Source organism: Pempheris klunzingeri, chromosome 14, assembly GCF_042242105.1.
Source record: "Pempheris klunzingeri isolate RE-2024b chromosome 14, fPemKlu1.hap1, whole genome shotgun sequence".
NCBI classification, from domain to species: Eukaryota; Metazoa; Chordata; class Actinopteri; order Acropomatiformes; family Pempheridae; genus Pempheris; species Pempheris klunzingeri.
Window position 1 is genome coordinate 22,925,401 of NC_092025.1, and position 19,860 is coordinate 22,945,260.

At 42.3% G+C, this 19,860-nt stretch overlaps 1 protein-coding gene across 1 annotated transcript in view; it reads right to left on the reverse strand.

Moving 5' to 3' along the window:
• LOC139212605 (glutamate receptor 4) overlaps positions 1-19,237 on the reverse strand; it is a 104,886-nt gene extending 85,649 nt beyond the window's left edge. The window contains exons 1-2 of the mRNA XM_070843076.1: positions 19,147-19,237; positions 13,616-13,774 (exon numbers count right to left, since the gene is read on the reverse strand). Coding sequence (XP_070699177.1) covers positions 13,616-13,774; positions 19,147-19,237 — 250 coding nt within the window. The remainder of the gene's footprint in view (positions 1-13,615; positions 13,775-19,146) is intronic.
• Positions 19,238-19,860: the final 623 nt, after the last annotated feature.

Consider the following 19,860-nt stretch of genomic DNA (forward strand, 5'->3'; position numbering starts at 1 on the left):
CAAACTGTGAAGGATGAAGCTGACTGTCATTGAATCACTGCTGACTGCTATAATCTGGCTGCTTCACAGAAAATACTTGTTTCTGGATGACTGGCAGTTAAAAATGTCATACTTACAAGGTCAAATTGTCTAAAAGCACATATCCAGACTGTGATCTCACAATGAGACAAGTCCAATAATCATGATACCAAAACTTAATACAAACAAAAATGAAAAAAATCGTAATCATGTGTCAAAGTTTGAGCCATTATTAATGTAAAAACATCAAAAAGTGCTGCGTTAATATTTGTTTAGCCTTTTTACTGAATAACCACAGTTGCATTAAAATGATTAATGAACTCTAATTTGATTACAGTGTTTAATAGCAGTAGTTTTTCTGGATTCGGTTCTCATTGTGTACCATCAAATCAGCCGTTCAAATGCTGCTAACAGCAGTGTTAATGTGTAACACGCTATGATGGGAATGTGTGACAGCTGACTATGGAGGTGCAAACATTTCTGTGACGCCTCACTGCAGCGGTTTATCAAAGCCAAGAAGAGCTTAGGAGAGAAGAGACGTCTTCCTAACACCGGAAAGCAACATTCAAGCCAGCGCAGACACCAGGAGCAGAGTCCCAGTGGGACTCCCAGTGGGACTCCCAGTGGGACTCCCAGTGGGACTCCCAGTGCTGCATCAAAACTGCTTAAGCTACACTAGTTACAGATTTTAAGCCAACTCAGACTCAACACACGTGAGTGTGAGGGGAACCTGATTATGTGGCTGGTTTTCAGGCCTATTCCATCCTAATCAGGCTAATATTCCTGCCCTTTGATTCCTTAAAAACACATATTGGTTGTCCCCTGCAAACAATGCACTCACATTGGGGGAAACCATCTGGCCACCGAGGATGCGGAGTTAAAGGTCAAGAGGTCATCAAAGCTGCAGGCCGGCGAAAACGGACATGATTCATTCTCACCGGAGGCCTTTCAGCGGGAGTTTGACCATTTGACCTCTAACTAATGAACACTGGCTAATGAACAAAGTCCTCCAAGGGTTTCTCCATCAAAGCACCTCAACTCGCACTGGAGATCTAATGACCGTTAAACCAGGACTGCTAATTGTTTGGTCACACCTACTCATTTAACTAATGGATACGTTACTCATTTGTCTTCATGGCGACCAGAGCAGCTTCCTCATCACACACCGTCTCCGTCTGCGTTCGATTCTCTATCAGAGCTTCTTGTGTAGTTCAGGCTCATAATGCTGGAAACACACTGTATTATACTGTGCTGAGTCATGACGGTGTTACCATTCATTTCCACAACATCTCACATCTGCTATGATTAACTTTATACAGACAGCAAATGCATGCGCTTCATTATTAGTTTTTTTCTCAAGCTGAAAACATTTTACATCTTATAAAGCAAACGTGCTTATTTGCAGAGACCCACCTGGTGCTGGGGAGGTCCTGCACAGTTGGTTTATCAGAGCATCTTCTGCTAAAAGCACCCAGTGAAATCGAGGTTGATGAATCCACAAGCTAAAAGGGTCACAGTGACTTTGCTACCACGCTGACTGAGCCTGACATATAAAGTAAAATGTCCTTTTCAGGTGTCTTTTTACATCTTAAAAGTCCCATATTGGTGTCAGCCTGAATAAATCCAATATGGGTCAGTTTCTTATGAAAGTATTGATTAGAGCAGCTTTAAAGACTTTATCATTCGATGACCTGACTCAGAGTCAGTGGACTGGGACCACAAGCAGGAAACAACAAACCTCTCTCTCGGTGAGGTACAATGTTAACAGCTGCATCGATAAGATCAGTGATTGGACTCAGTAATGGCAGTTTGGCAGCAATATCCATCTAAAGGTTGCCAAAATTATTGACCACGGGCTGCTGGTCATACCAGAACATGTAGGCTGTAGCAGCAAAAGTCTTCTTTCAAAAGTAGAAAAGTGAAAAGTTAAGCTTTAGATGTAAATAACGTCTTCAGAATAAGACGAAGGTAAAAACGCTGATATCACATCATAATAATTTCAGCCTCCTTTTAGTCTTTTTATCCTGATGATTCTTACAATACAACATGAGCCTCATCCTGTCAGTGTTGACTGACATACCGAAGGAACCACTTGCAGCTTGAAATCTGAGGATTGTAGCAGCAGTGTTGCTGCTTCTTCCTGTCATTTCACAAATGTGAGAGCGGCTCATGCATGCAGTACGTATGAGTATGCGTGTGAGCTGTAACAGCATCCTCCAGTGTGTGAGAACAACTCCCCTGGCCAGAGTGTGTTCCTGTTAAAACCCATCTGTGAATTCACACAACTTATTCACTGTGATCTGAGAGCAGACCTACTGCTATTTCCCTCCCACTCCCCTCTCCGTCTCTGTCGGGGTCTTAAAATATTCTGGGCATCACTGTCTCGCGAAGCAATTCACTTCAATCCGTTAGGCTTTCATTAGCGTTAATGTTGCATGAACAATGTTGATATTAGGAGTTGACTGATCCGGTTGTGTGAAGGTCGACGTGGAATGAGCCATATTAGAAACACATACCCTCTGTCCTTAATGTTGCTCTTTCCATTTGTGTTTGACACTAAAATTACTGTTTAAAGTGTTTGAATTTTATTTCTGAACCACAATGAGGGTAGAAAATTTCACAAAAATTAAAAAAAAACATGCATCCAGGAGGATTACTGACTGAAATGTTGATCAGTTCAACAAAAAGTATATTGGAAACAACAACACTGATGACTTTCTGTCCATATTTGGCCTTCTGCCCTCTGCTCCCACCCTCAGATCAAACCAACTCTTTAATGTGTGACATGTTCACAGCTGGATCTCTATCAAATTTGCTGAGAGTATAACGGCCAGAAGAATGATCATCTCGACCTTCTGACGTTTCTTGAGGATCACCGTTTCCACTTGGATGCCACATCGGGGCAGACTGCCATTAACTTTACTAAACAAATTTCTACTCCCAACAGGATTAACCATTTCCATTGTGAACGCTCCATGAACCTTCCTCTAGATCTAATGAAACGTTAATTAGGCACATAATGTATCTAATAACTTAATTGGGAGGCCATCCTCATCAAAACTAACAGGTTTGACATGGGGGTGGTGGTGATGTTGACACCCACTTCAGTTTGTTCGGCTGCATAGAGGCTTTAAACGCTCTTGTGAGCTCACTGTTAATGTGAACACCACTATAAATGCCTTCCAGGAGAGACTGCACGTGAATATGCACAGTTATTAGAGCGTATTAGAGCGATATTACGTCTCTGATGGCCGGCTTTTCACTCCCACTTTGAGGTTGTCGTTCAGAACAACTATCAACGTCGAGTTTCCAACAAGGTCAGACGACGCATGTAACCACACAGTTATTTTAAAGCATCACCCAACCCTCCCATTTTTAGTCCTGCTCATGAGGTTAAGAATAACAACAACCACCTTAGGGTGTGTGATAAATACTAACAGCATCTAAGGGCAGGAGGTTGGACTTTTGAAAAACAGCAGCGTCTTCACCCAACCTGGTTTTTGATTGACTGATTATATTATTTGGGAGATCAGCAGCAGGAGCTAATAGATTGTTTGCAGGTGCAAATTATCCACATGATATTTCTTTTATTCTGCATGATTATGATAAAGTTTCGACCACAAATGCTAAACACATGTGAAGCTGCACATGTAAAAGAAAATAGATCATAGTACAAACACAACAAAAAAACGTGTCTCCTCTTCAGAGGTCTACAAGCAAAATTTGGTTCATTTCATTGCGTATAGTTCAACTCCTTTATAATCATGAGCAAAATAAATAAAGTAGAAATCCCCCCACTGGGCAGTCTGACTTTATTTAATTTATGGAAAACAATGCACTTGTGTACTTGCATCTTTCTGTTTACCCAGTTCTGATTTCTTTGGCTTTATTTGTCTCTGTTGTGATGCTGAGTGGCACATTAAAATCAAATGGGAGCTGAAAGATGCTGAAATTTGTACAGAAGTCTTTAAATGATTAACACAAAGTAACTGGCATGACTCCCTGTCCTAGTTTGGAGAGAATCCATCCGAACATCCTCATATCCAAAAATAGATCTCTAATTGAGCAAGAAGGTGGCCAGGCTGCTTCACATTCCCGATGCCTGCTAAATGTTCAATCATTCCATTTATTTCATTATTATTCATTGAGTGACGGAGGGCATAACTAATCAAACTTGTGTAGTTCCCTCTGGTGCATCGTTATCTGCCTTTACACCGTCCAGCGCGGCCTGCTGACACACTTCAGCTGTTTTTCAGAGCTCACATGGCTTTCTCTAAATATAGAAGGGGCATGTTTGACATGAAGTTTAACAATATGACCTCAGCATGTGTTGCTAAATTACTTTCTGTTTCTGGCTTGGAAGACTGAAAACCATTATAGCAGAGTAACATCTGGCTCTCAGGTTTTCCTTCAGTCAACAGACTGGCTTAGGAAGTCCCTCGATATTTAAATATTCAGTAGAAAATATTTATCTTCTGGTGGAGTTTGAGAAGGATGATGTTTATTTTAAGCCTCTCCTAAAGATACCTGGCAGTAGCACTACCATTTCCTCCCATACCAAATAATAAAAGCAAGACTATGAAGGTCTTGATAGAAGAATTAACATATTTTGCCGATAAATTAAAAGTTGAATTGATAAGAAGTAAAACACTTGCTCCACAATCCTTTGCATTGAATAGAAATCTGTGAAAGCAACATTTATATTTTTCTAGTTGTCCAATTCATGTTCTCGACTGGGTTTTTTTTCTTGCTGCACTGCGTATAAAAAGTTATAACTGAAGCTTATAATCCTCTTTAGACCAGCTATTGATTACATGAATCGCACAGACAGTTAACTGTTGCTCAGTGAAAGTTGTCTCTGCTGAGTTCTTCCTCCACACACACACACACACACACACACACACACACACACACACACACACCTCAGGGGGCCACTTACATAACCAGTCCAGAGATCAGGAGGGGGAGGTGCAGGGAGGTGGAACAGGACAGAAGGGGAGGAGACCAAGTTGAATGAGAGGAAATCAACAGAGACAATCAATTTAAGATGTTCTACTTGTAGCTGCACTGTTAGAGTTTTACTTTCAGTTCTAAAAACCTGTTTGTATGAAAGCCAATGTAAAGCTATTCACTTCACCTTCTACAGAAACATGGAGGCTGAATGAGTCACGCAGATGTAAAACACTTAGGAGTACATATATTACAGGTTTTGTTTCACATACTGTACCCAAGGTTAAATCTTTATATAGCTGAATGCCTACTTTGTGACGTGAATAGATTTTTTTTTTTTCGTAAACAGCTTTCTGCCAGTAGACGTAGAGAAATACAGAATTTCATGATGGATTTAATCATTTGAAATGTTCTTTTATTCCATCACATGAAGCCTGATGTGCATCAGTTAAAAACTGTAATGTTTTACTGAAATAATACATTAAAATCATTGCACTCCGGCAGACTAGCAGGGCTGCAGACTGCTGTGCACAGAGAACAGCACTGTGGCGTTTCTCTCACTGCAAAGTCATCTCTTTCATTGGGCGTCCTTGCATTTTGAGCCACATTAACGGTGAAACAGGGGGCGCTTTTCATCAAAATGTCTCAACTAAAATATGACTAACGCCCCATCGTTGCTCATTTCAGGGTGGTAAACGCCAATACAGCTGAATGTAAAAGAAAAAGTTCTCTCTTATGTGTAAAGACAGTGGAACAGTTCAAAGTCTGGACCACATGAGCTGCGTTAGCTCCGTTATTATGCTTAAATTTCACCTTCTACCAGGCTAATTAATCCCTTCCTGTAAAAATTATTTTTTCCCCATAACCTCATCTTCCTTTTACCCTCACATCTCCTCACCTCTCCATCCTCCCTGCTTCAGCACATTAATCACTCATTAGCAGCCCCCTCCCCCTCTTTCTCTCCATCTTTTCTTTCTCTGAACACCAGCCATGACACACACACACACACACACACACACTACACACTAGTATATATTGCCAAAAGGCCTGTATATTTTCCCCCGCGCATCAGAGGAATCCTCTGACAAATGAGGGGCACAGGCAGCCATTTAAAGGGCAGCACTACAGAGCAGAGGAGCCCCTCTGAATGGAGCCCATAAAGGCAGAGATAATAGACTTAACTAGAGCTAACATGGTGCACGGGCTGGATTATCTGTGTGCATGCTCGCAGACACATACAGGCAAGCATAAAACACGAATGGGAGAGCTTTTTCATAGTCAAGGACAGACAAGAAAGGCATGTGTTCACGTGTGAGCGGCAGGGAAAACGTAAGATCCTCCTATGCTGCATGAGTGCATAGGAACACAAGCTGCTCACTATCTGGATCTGGAGTGAGTCAGAGCACCATGCTGCATATAAATGACTCAATGCAGATTAAGATGTCACTGTTTCAATGAAGGCGAAGGCAGGGGCCGCATGTAGGAGGTCAAATTAACCCCTTCCACCCCCACACTCTCTTTAAAACCTTTGTCTGGCTGCGTGGTGAAAAGGTTACCAAGAAACACACAACAAGGATCAGCTGGATGAACAACATGCAGATGAAAAGGTAACGCCCTCTGCTGAGGGCTCGACAGCTGTCTGGAGGCATATTGATTCGATTTTTAGATTATTTTCAACGTTAACATTTGGTTAACAAAGCTTAGAGAACCGTGTGCCCCCCCTCCTCCTTCTTCAAAATCCTTCTTCTGTCCATTAGAGGTTAATGTATTCAGTGTCCTATTTCCAGCTCAATCATCTTTCTGCTGTTTGCTACATGAAGAAATTCTCACCTCAGTTTACTTCCAGTCTTCCTCACCTCATCTTTTCTTAGTCATGGATGGAGCACACATCATTTTCGCTTCATCCACACCTCCTAAAGTCATTTTAAAAACAAACCGGTAAGTCCTGAACGCTAAATGGCAACTTAGAAGCATCCAAGTGCGTCTTAGCATTCAACTGACTTCATACACTGTAAAATGATGATCAATCTAAAGGAAAATTACGGTTTAACACAACTCTGACTATTGCCAGCAACCAGTTTGGTGAGAAAAGTGTGATAAAAACTTTACTTTTTCTTTTATTCAGCTTTCTCATCTTTAACGCTGGTGACCGGAGAGAAATCGAGGAGAGAATCCACCACCAAAGAGCCTCTATGACCAGAGCCAGTGTCGACAGCTGGGCTCCAATGGCTGAACAGTAAGACAGTAAGATACTGCACGGTCGAAAGCTCCTTAAGGCTTAGATTTTGTGTTGTTTTTACAGATATTTATATACAAGAGTCAAGAATAAACTAAACTAAACTGGAAAATTAGTTGCTGAAAAAAAGGCAACAAAGCTTTTAATTTAGCCTCATCAAGAGGCCTCTGGAGACAATAACCTGCCAGGAGACTGGGATTTTTTTAATCGTAGTATTAAATATTAATTTCAGGCAAACAAAACAAATACAAGGATACCTGTTTTATGTGACCTAAAAGTTCGCTGAACATTGAGGGTGACTTACAGCTTAGTTCAGTTACTACACATCTGTCAGAGGTCGTAGTTCAGCTCAGTGTTCTTCATTAGACATAAAAATGGAGGAATATTTTCACGCCAAAGCGTCTCTTTAGATAAAAGCTGGTGGATGGAGCTTCACTGTAACCAAGCTACCCCGTCTCCCAGAAATTACATTTATTTACAACTGGCTGCCTGGAATATGTTCGCAGACAGCGTTTTTTATGAGTGAATGAAACTGGATTTTGTGGTCGTGGTTTGTGGTTGGGGTGGACGGAGGGCGGGACTGTCACAAGGGAGTCCAGAGTCTGTTGTCCACACAAACAGGTCTGTGGTCGGGTTTAAGCAACGAAAGCAAATGAAGTATGTTGTCAGTGAGCATGCTGATGATACTAATACATTCATTTTTCCAATTAGCAGTATTAATTAACAGCATTTCCTCATCATGTTAATAGACAACATCATTTGGTCAGCACTAGGTTTCCCACAAAATGTACTTCTGATGAAAATTAGTTTTATATATAAACATAATTTCGAGGAGGCAGAGCTGCACCAGGAAAGAGGACTTCTTTCTCCCTCCAATTATTCCCTGCACGTATTCTGCTCATTTTCATTTCACTCCAATGTGGAAAAACTGAACCAAGAGAATTATCCTGCAAAGTATTGTTGAGGTTGAATCTCCTCACTGAGGTATTTTTCTCAGGTTGTATCGGCTGTATTGTAGTGAAAATAGATGGGATATCCCAAGTTCTTCATTATTACACTCGTACGGTCACAGCACCTCAACTTTCTGCCCATTTTTCTCCTTTTCTTCAGAGACACTGACTGGTGATGGTGAAAACCTGCCTCTTGTACACAAGCCGTAGTTGAAAACACCTGGACGAGGAGGAAATGTCCTCACAACCGAGGGACAAATGGCTGAGAGTCACCCTGATCATCCTGAACGTCAGCATTTGACCACGTTGGCACGTTGAAAGCACGGCAGACGCCCATGGAATAATCATCATGCTGGCTCGGTGTTTCATAATAAACCAGGCAGTCTGTTGTTTTGGCATTTTACACATCTGACACACACAGATTTTCTGTTTTTATACCAGGTTACATAAAAAAAAAAAGCACAGACAGACTGAAATCTGCATCCAGTGTGTACGCAGCATCATTTTGAGCGCTCTGCAACAACGACATGACTTCAGATTTCAGTGTTTTACAATGTCAGTGATGCCTCGTGCAGCATTTGTCGGTGGCATAAGGCAACATTAAATATTTCCCTCCACACAGCTGATGCTCCTCCAGGCCAGTCAGTAACAACTGTGTCGCTGTTTTGACCCGATGGCCTCTTTAAAAAAAATGCAAAAGCTTTTCACATTGTGCGCCGAAACCTAAATGAAACCAAATGGATGGACAGACTCGCCGGATTCTCTTCCTCGCCCCAGATACAAAATGAAGACACAAGCTAGTGAAGAATGAATTTACCTTCAACTACGTTTAGCTTATTAAATCCGTCCCCTGGAGCCGGAGTTGGATTTTACTTCTCATCAATTCGACCTTTCAGTTTTCAGAGGAAGATTGTGTCATTAGTTCTCTCAGGTTCTTTCATAGTCTTCCTTTAAAAAGGGCAAGACTGGTGTTATTCTAGGATTCTGTTATTCTCAATAAATCCCATGAAAAGACCAAAAACCAACGTGTGTCAGTCAGATTTGAAGATTTAAATCTCTAGACAGGAGCAACAAGTGCATTTGCTGGGGACTATTTTCAGCAGCGGATTAACAGAACATTTGATGCCCTCATGACCATTAGTAGCAGCAGGATGGTGTATGTGGGATTGGCTGGAAAAATAAACTACAGTGTGTGTTCATGGTGATGGAGGAACTTGTCATCCAGAGCATCAGCGTGACTCACTGTGTGTTTGAATAGTTTTTGGACAACAAAGGAGCTCTTTGGCACTAAAGTATCTGGATTTTGGCGACTGTCAGTAGGATGATTCATTGCTGGTTCTATGATTTTGTGGATTTGTTAACTATAAGAAAAAACACACAACATCATCAACCATATACGTGTGTGGAAATGAATGAAAGCATCAGTGTGGCACACGGCACAGTGAGTGTGTTTCCATGCATCCATTTTAAAAACAACCTGGGTGGAAACAACGAAAGTTCAACACGAAAAACTAATGAAGCAGTGAGGAGACTGTAGCGTGGCTCAAATTGATACATGAAACAAACATTAATCATGTTTTCTCTGCAATGATTAAATGGCACCTTACTGGGAAATTCAACACAATCAGCTGTTTATCTCAACTCCTAATATTTGTATAACAGCAGAGGATTGAAACACACATTCATTCATATTTTCCTTTTGTTGATTTTTTTTGGATCAAAATCTACATTTGAAGCTTTTAAGCTTTTTTAACACAACAGAACTGAGCAAAACGTGGTTCTCTAACATATTAAGAGCAAAAAAAATAATATTTAAAGCACATTTTTATTGTCTTCTAGTCAAATGAATCAATATCTTTGAGTATTTCCTTGTTAAGTTGGCAGAAGCCCAGCGTCCCCCAGCAGAGTTAAGCAGCACAAATAAATTCTCAGCCGGCGGGAGACATTGAATAGCACCGCTGTGGCACAACAAATGTCTTGACCATTGTCTCATTTGTTCATGATAATTATACCGAGGTGTCACAATTAACTTGGATGTGATATATCACTCTGCTGTGTGAACTACGAACAGTAGGGCCTTTGAAACCTATGAAATAAACAACAAAATAAAATGTTATTAGTGGCTTTAAATCACAGCACAAGGCCAGAAGCACCACTAACCCCACTGTGGAGGATATGGAGACTATACAGTCAAACACATGGAACAGAAATGATCAGTGTCTCGGCCTATAGAATTATTATCAGTGACAATGGGAACATACAACAACATTTGTCCAAGTCCTCCCACCAATTATCCCATCAGCCATCCTGACAGCAGCATGCAGAGGCGCTGAATGGCCTAATCTCTCTTCACAAATTAGCTCCCTCTCTCATCTCTCCTTCCCAAATGTACGCTATGCCCTTAAACGTCACATAGCAACACTGCCTATTCATAACCATTATCTCAGGGCCGCTGACAATGAAGCGAAGCAGGGCCTAGAAGGAAAAGGGGATAAAGACACCGGGAAATGTAAAATGGGAGAGGGGGGTGAAAGCAAGCGATGTGGTTCGATCTCAGATTCCCCGCTGGCCCTGAGCTATCAGAGCCATTGATTGGCTCATGTAATTCTGCTCTGATTTGGCTTGGCCAATCAATGCGCTGCAGACTCACTTCCTGTGACTGTGCAGCCATTAGACTAGAGGTGAAAAATCCCATAGTTTCTTCTGTTCCTGGAAATATACAGTTTACACCCACCCACGCCTCTGCTGCACGACCACTGCTGCTCTCCTCTTGTCGCATCGGTCATTGAGAGTCGCTCTAACAGCCGTTTCCTGTCTCAGTGCCTCATTTCAGTGTCTGTATTGACCGGGTTTCGAGGATGGTGTAACCTTGCAAGTGAAATACAAGCAAATGCAAACAGGATCATTGCAATAAGGACATTTCAGATTCTGCAGCTCGACGGAGGAGCGCAGAAGACTTTTTTTTTTAAGTTGCTCATTAAAAATATTCATGCATTTAGTGGTAATTTGGATCTAGATCATTACGGTTATATCATCAAATGTACTATATATATATAAGACAACATTAATATTTATGTTTGTCCACTTATATGCACAGCGGGGAATCTGAGATCGAACCACATCGCTTGCTTTCACCCCCCTCTCCCATTTTACATTTCCCGGTGTCTTTATCCCCTTTTCCTTCTAGGCACTTATATGCTTATATGTCAGCTGTGTGTTTACAGGATGTGGACTTATATACTGTATATACATACAACCTGAAGTCATTTTAATTGCTCATCTTATATTCTATTCTTATGCTCATAACCTACTTTTCCCTGCATTATCCTATCTGCTGCTAACACAGTTGATTTCCCCACAGAGATCGATACAACTTCATCTATGGTAATTTCAGCTTAGAGGGCATTAATAGGAAAACCTTACACATACATGGGTTTTAGTTATGAAAGCATTTGAAGTGGATTCTCCCACCAGAGAAAAGCAAATCTAATGTTGCAGAAGAGACTTTTTTTGTTTGCTGCTGTGCTGAAGTCACACAAAACTGCACATGAAATGTTACTAAAATGAATGAAGACCTGGAGCCAACAGACAGAAAATATCACAGTGATTCAGATTCAGATTCTGTTTTCAAAGCCTGGTGGAGCTGAACATACACAGACATGATGCACGTGTTCGTAGATTCAGTGTGACTTACACTTTCCAAGGATATCATTACCTCCAGTGTTCATCCAAACGTCCATAAATCAATTTAGAAACCAGCAAAAGACACTCCTCGTGATATTATAACAGAACTTGCTTGGGAATCTTTATGTTTTTGAGCTTCCTTCACCATCAAAGTAATCCAGTGATACTTGTCTGTGCATCCATATGTTCAATGCAAACAGGAACCACTAATAGCTGATTCGGCACAACTTCAATCGAGCTAACAGACCAAAATTGTGAAACCTCTGGTGTAATGTGAAGGCTTTAAATGTGTTTTCTGAATGCTGCGATTCTGAAATAAGAAATCTGTCTCTGGTCGTCAAATCCACACACACACACACACACACACTCTCACACACACAATACACCCTGCGATTGCCAAACAAACATAACAGCACTTCATTCTCTGCTTAATTTAGCCATTGATTTTTCTAACACCAGATCACACCATAGATAGCAGAAGACATCAGGCTGCAGTGTTTTATGGTCTTTGTGGGAACCTCCACCCCCATGTGAACACAACCACACAACCACACAACCACACAACCACACACACACACACACACACACACACACACACACACAAAAGGAAAGAAAACGTACGTCTCCCAGAGGATCATCACAAAATCACTGCCTACTACTGTTAGGAGATCTAACAATGGCTGTGTGTGTGTGTGTGTGTGTTTACAGCTGCTCTCCCCTTCAGCGTGTGTGTGAGGCTTCACTCAGATCAGATGTGAACCAACAGACATTCAGACACAGCTGTACTGCCACATCACACACACACACACACACACACAGATCTATTTTTGTGGCAGGGTGGAAAAACAAAAAACTAAATATGTGTCATTTCCACTTTTCTTCATTTGATTTGACATCTCTTACTTTAAATATCTTTAAATTCTGACTTAAACCTGACTGTCACCATGACCACTTCTCTTTGTTTTATTAATAACAACAACAACAACAATATCCATCATGACAAGAGGCAGAAAGTGTCCAATAGTTCCACTTCATTACACTTTAGGCCTTATTTTTATAGCTTTGGGTATAATTTCTATCCATTACATGATGACATTGCACTCTGAGATCTATGAATACGGCAGGACTGATAACAGTTGGTCCAGCAGGGCGACAAACGAGCCAAAATTTCAGCTCACTTTACTCTGAGGTAATATCAGAGGTGAGTGAACCTGAAATGTCTGTGACACTCCCTCCTGCAACTGAGAGTTTGACTGAAATGGCGCAGCTGTTAAAGAAATACTTTAGAATAAATGCTTTCTTCCACTTTCCCTGTGAAAATGACATGAAAAGATCTATGGCAATCTCACGTCTGTGCATTGAGTCTGGATGTGATTCGCCGAGCTTCGCACAAAAAGGCAGGAAATGGGGGTGAAACAACTAAACTGTGCCTGGAAACGTCTCTACAGCTCACAGATTAACATCCTGTGTCTTGTTTTATGACCATTTGTGGTTTCAGAGAAAGTCGTGTTGTGTAACCACGTCCCATCTCCAGCTCCTTACTCCAAAATCATGTTGAACTATTCCTTTAACTTTGTGAGTGCAATGTTTTTGTTACTGTTAGGAATTATTATAGCAGAACTACCCCTTAATAAAAAGCTAATACAGGCCATTTATCTTGGTGAAATCTGGTTACTGTGCCAACTTTCCCGTGCAGGAAGCCTCCTTTTCCCCATTTTTACTGCGATCATAAACGCCACACAGCACGAACAACAAATCAAGCATGCGACCGACTTACAGGCGTTGGTGACGGCGAAGCTGTTGGCCGTCTCGATGTTGTCCACGTGAGGCACCAGGTTGAACGGGGCTTCCGAGGCGTTCGGGCTGGTGTTGTGCAGGAAGATTGCCAAACGAAAGGCGGTGTACTCCTGATCAGTGTTCCTGATGAACAGACCGCCTAGACAGGGAGAGACACAAGTCTGATGAGGAGCATGTGGAGGGAAAAAGAAAAGGCACCAGAAGAAGAATCCTCCGCCTTACTTCTAACATGCTCGTAGATAAGAAACGAGTGAAATGAAGGCGGAAAATTAGTTTCTGTACAAATTGAGTTTCCAGAACCAGCGAAGAAGAGTTCGAGGATGATTTGTACACTTCCTCTGTTGGGGGAGGATCTCAAACTTCAGATTACAGTGGGATTAAATGATTCCTCCCCTACACGAGCGCCACCTTGAGCCTTCTCAAGGGGTCCTGATTGGAGAAGTAGAATTGACAACAAGAACAAAATAAGATGTTCGTCCTCCAAAAATTATCAATGTGAGCGTTTTCCGATCCGACTTTTCTGAAATATTTCATCACACATGTTCCCAACATCAAGAATGAGGCCTGATTTCTACGTCTGTGGCATTTTGGCACACAAAACAACAACTGTGATTGGTTTGCTTGTTAGCATTACATTATCAACATCTAGTATAATTGTCGCATTAGCTAGCATTAGCCTACTTCTGTTTAAGTTCATAAGTTAATAAAGCCCCATTTAGAAGAGATTCATTTCTATCTGCTCAGTGATTTTAACATTAATTGAGTGCATGTGACGGTCATTTTTCACCCTGTATATCGCCTGTAATGTCAGATGCAGGCAGGTTCTGGTAACATTATTCTCAATCAAGCCCAATAAGCATTTACATTTTTGCCAGATTGATACCAATATGCTGAATCAACTATTGGCCGTCCCTTGACACTTTGATATTGAAGAAAATTTTAAAATGTTTAGGTCTGAAGCATCTTTTTCTCTGATTTCTAAGCAGATTTATGGACATAAATTGGTGATTTACATCAGAAACTGTAAACTCAATCCCACTGAAAGATACACTGTGTTCCCTATTTGGGTATTAAGTTGAGTAAAAGTAACTGTTGAACACTTATCAGCTCCAACTCCTACATGAACCGCTCAGCTTCGGGTGCCATTATCCAAATACATGGAGAAAATTAAAGAAACTCAACACATTGGCACAGAAGCTCCTGTGTGTACGCAGCCAGTATCAGACACAGAAGCATCCAAGTATAACAGCTCATGATGGCGAAGGCTCTGCTTAGATTCAACACACAAGAATAAAATCAGGCTTCAGTCTTCACATGAGTTACAGTAAGATCTGCCACTGCCAACTACTTTATTAAGGTTAGGAAAAAAATCATGGTTTTGGTTAGAATAAAAGTTGAAGAGTCAACATCCATGCTAGAGCTCTGCAGCAACGTATTTGCTAATTAGCATTCAACACAAAGTACAGGTGAAGTGAATGGGAATGTCATTCATTTTGTAGGTGTTTGGTTATAAATGGCGAGACATTTCAGACATTTCACTGTCAACCTGCCGAAGAAAAGTCAGGTGATCAAAATCAGCTGTGCGAATCAACCCAGTAGATGAGGAGGAGAAGGTTTTAACTGGATAAGTGGATCTTTGACCTGCTGGCGACACTCAAGGCAATGTCACGGGTTCACCAAAGTTATCAGGATTCATCCTTTGGGGAGCATGAACATCAGGGCATCGCTTCATGACAACAGTTATTGAGATATTTCAGTCTGGAGCAAAGTGGTGGACAAACTGAGATTGCCAAAGTAGAAGAATTACAGTTTGAGACAGAAAAAAAACACTTTAAGGTTAAGAAACCTCCATCGTTATGGTGAAAAACTAGGGTCATTAAGAGGAAAACACTGGTTTTATTAGATGTTGGAATAAGAGACTGCAGTTTTTCTCGTGAGGACAACCTAAATGTGGAGTTTTAAAAGCTTTTTACCAAAAGTTCATCATTATTAGGGGTTCACAGACTGTTTTAGTGGCCTCTCTCTATGTCAGAGAGGAACCTCTATCATATTAGAAGTGGACCCGACTGACTGGACAATATATGAAATGCAATAAAAGGCCAATATTGGTCCGGTAAATCACTTTGCCGATATCCTATTGCTGACAATTTGTTTTGCTAATCCTACAGTATAGCAACTCATGACTCTTTAAGCACCACTAACCTTTGAGACAATGTGGGATTCAGTCTGATTAGCATGTAAATCACCTTTGACAGATTTCCCTTCAGTTTGGCGTCAGAGGAAAGACTTTGCTCCTGTTTTTTTTTTTTTTTTTTACATTACAGCCTTGTTCATGTACAAAGATATTGACTACTCTGTTCATGGTTGTGCAAATGTCAGTGGTTAGAAGCAGTTTGTTTCACATTTGAGAGTCTAACTTCAGGCTATATTTCTTGGGATGAAACAGTGTAAATGTCATTTAAGGGAAAATGCCAGTGTGCTCTTTTTATGGCTGACCTCTTTAAAGGTAAACTTTTGAATATTTTACTCCTTTACGATGCCCACTCATGTAAATCTTTTTTGCCAAACTCTCGTAATGGTCACAGAAAGGAGCTGTTATGACTTTCATATAATGTCCACTGTGACGGTCTCATGTCCTATTGATTTTTTAATGGTGTGAACATTTTGATTATCTTGGCCACCGATCGGTGGGAATGCCCCTTTCAGATTTGACAAGTTATCTTCACTGCTAATTAAAAAGAGGATAAAAAAATTCCAGCTTTGACCCAAATCCCTCTTATTCAGCTACGGCGCTCCCTTCTGCCAGATGTTTCAGATACACTGTGCTGTAGGGGCCTCTGAAGTTTCATAAATGCCGTATGCTTTGCCAAAAACAACACTCTTTTGGCTACAGTTTGTTTTTAACCCAGTTTCCACCTGGTACGTTACCTGATGACACACAATCACAGCCTCCTTTTAAATTTACACCTCACATTTGAAGGGTTTTTATCCAAATTCTTTTTGCATTGCGATCAGACCTCCGTATGCAAATGATGCAGGCAGAGCTGGTCGACTTGTCAACAAAACACGGTGTGTGTCAGGTTTGAGGGAAGCAATGCACGATAGTCTCAAGGGGCCGCTATGACGTGCAAGATGAGGCTCACATGACAGGCGATGGTATCCATAGGCTTGACTGATACTACTAAGCGTAAGAAGGTAATCAGAGCCAACGGAGGTGCTTGCTAGTGCGCTGCTAGCTTGGCTCGGCTCGGCTGTTCCTGTTCCTAGTTCAGGAAGAGATGCTGCTGCATGGGCTGTGTTTATTTATTCGGTTTGGAGGAAGGGGGCCGTCTGTAGCTTTTTAACAAGCAGCCTGAGACAGCAGGGGGAGGGGACGGGGAGTCTGGTGATCCTTTCAGCATATTGGGATTTTTTCTTTTTTTCTCCTCAAGATTGTGGTCAAAGTGTACAAATTGTATTTCTACTTGGCTGAGATCCATTTTCAGTGCGAGCCAAACCACCTCCAGACGTGATCTGGGCCAATTTCGATTGCGATGCATTGTGCTTGCTTTTACACCTGCATTAACGTGCATTACTCCTTATCCAGAGAGGAGATCACATGTTAATACCAGGTGGAAACGGGGTCTCAAGGTGTAACTGGTGTCAGTAAACATGATAACACCAGTTTCACCTCAGTGAATGAACTCTGAGGAGTCACAGCCGCCCACACGCTGCCAGTTAGTGTTTCGTGTCGCTTGGAACAGAAATGTTTCTAAATCCTGCTTCACTTTGAATGTGGATTTGAATCAGTGTTCTCCTGTCAAGGATGCTCCTTCTGCTCTCCATGTAAAGTGCGCTGGGCCAGGTTGCAGCCCCATAATGAAACTTAATAAGAAGGAAACAACACACAGTGGAGCAAATGAGTGAATTCTCCATCTTCACATGTATCACTGCTGTCAGAATTAATCTGCAGCAGCTGTGTACCATGTTTGCCGTGACTGTTTGTGCACTTGTTTCTGTGTTGCATGCATGTGTACACAGCAGATTCCCCACTGCTAATAAGTGTTGATCTTTCACTGACAATTATTTGGAACTGGCTGACAAGTGTTGATTGGGGATATGTTTGCCCTCTCTGGGAACTGATGGGAGTTTTGTGGTGGCTGCTCAACACTGTATAAAGTGTCAAATGAAGCCTGGTGGGTGAGGAAACACTGGCACAGTGGATTTTTGCACTCCAAAAGGTCAATTACAGGACTGAGATGGGAAATATGACGACACGGGTATTACATCAACAATGTTTGGGATCACTGGCTGCAGTGCTGTTGGCCAAAAAATAATGAGTGGTTAGAAAAATATCAGTAAACTGTGCAGAGAAACCGTACAAGCAAGAATTCAGCCACAGCAGCAGTTCTGCTTAAATCAGCACCAACAGCACATATTACTGTTTAGCACGACGGCACAGCGCTTCCACAAAGACGCAGGTTAAAACCCGCCACCAAGCTCAAGTGTCCTCGGTCTCAGAAGTGCCGTTCTGTAGGAGACCCTGACCTCTGACCTCCCTGGAGGGGCTGGGCATCGGAGTATCACGTTGATACAAAAGGACAAGGAGAATCATTTGAACAGCTTGTCATTTTCCATCAGCCTCTCCGGTTCTGATGTGCCTCAACTCCACTACAAGCCGGGCTGCAGTGGAGGGTAAAAAAACCAGAAAAAAGTCTAGTTTGTGCAAATGTTTAATTGCAGAAATAAGGTTCTGACACCTTCAGGGTGAGCGTGGGATCATGTGAGAGGGGAGAGCAGGGCTTTTCTTTTTTTTTGCATGAGAAGGGATGAATAACTGCTTTTCTGATAATTGATTTTTTTTGGGAGGGCTGCGATGATCAGCAACTGGAGGTCACAGTTTGCCCTTCTTTTCACCCCCTGCCTTTAAATCAACCCAGTCAATCTGCCTGCAAGTGAAATGAAAACCACGAATCCATCACCTTGATTTCCTGTCGCGACAAACGCTGTTAACTTGTTAAATGGAAACATGGAGATGTTTTAAAAACTGTGGGGGGGAGAGAGAGAGGAAACAGTGGAGCTGAGAGGCCTGCGGGACCGTGGCAGAGGTTTATTACAGCGCCAGGTCCGATGTCTGCGAGAGTGTTAACAGCAGTCAATGCACAGGCAGCCTGCATAGGGAATACACACACACACACACACACACTTTGCTGCTCTGATCTGCTGCAGTGGCGGGGTGCACTGGGATACACACTCTATAGCCTGCAGATACAAAGCGCATTAGGTGTGTGTGTTAAACATGCACAGCATCAACAGAGCGAGGAGCCCAGTGTGCACGGGATCATTTAGAGGAGGAACAAAATGAGATAAAGACTGCGGAAGAAAAAATAATCAACAATTTCCCACTTTAGTTGTAGTGCTGAGGTGTTTCAACGGCGGGCAGACAGGACGTCCACATGATCCATCCACAGGATTCATTTTTCTGCTTAGAATTAACATTAAAGGCTCACACACACACACACACACACTCACCGATCTGAACGCTGCTCGGGAAAGCACCCATTGTCAGTCCCCAAAAGCCAGAGAATATCAACAGAACCCAGTCGCCAGAAGAAATCCTCATTTTGTTTCGGTTATAAACTGATGAGAGACATCGAGCAGGTTTAATTAACACCCCCGGGGCAAGAGCAACATCACAGGGGGGAAAAAAAACAAAGATAGAAAAAAAAAAAAGCAAATGCCCGTTAAATATCCATGTCTGCTTTGGATGGCTTTTTCTCTTGGATGTCCCCCCGCAGAGCCGCTCGTTTGTTCCGTCAAACTGCGTCCGTCCGTCCGGCGCTGGAGATTTTGCGCACAACACCGCCGAGATGAGGGGTTGGGGGTGGGGGGGGAGGTGGTGGTGGTGGTGGTGGTGGGGAGGGGGGGAGCATCAGCCAGCGGCGGCCAGTGCGTCTGGATGCGGCTCAACTCACATCACAGCAATAACACACATGCGCCTTTTACCCGAGCGGGGCAGCAGGAGGGGCGGCAGGCAGTCCGCGGTGCGCCGAGCGGCGGAAAAGTCCCCGCAGCGCATTTAACAGCAAAACTTCCAGAGCCGCTGACACCGAGACACTCGGAGGATGTCTGCCGTGACTGATGGCTGACAGGAGATTTTATTTTTCCGCCCGACAAATGATTACGGATGGTTCTTTTTGCAGGAGAAGAGAAATGTCCCTAACTCCAACATAAACCCTGCTCTCT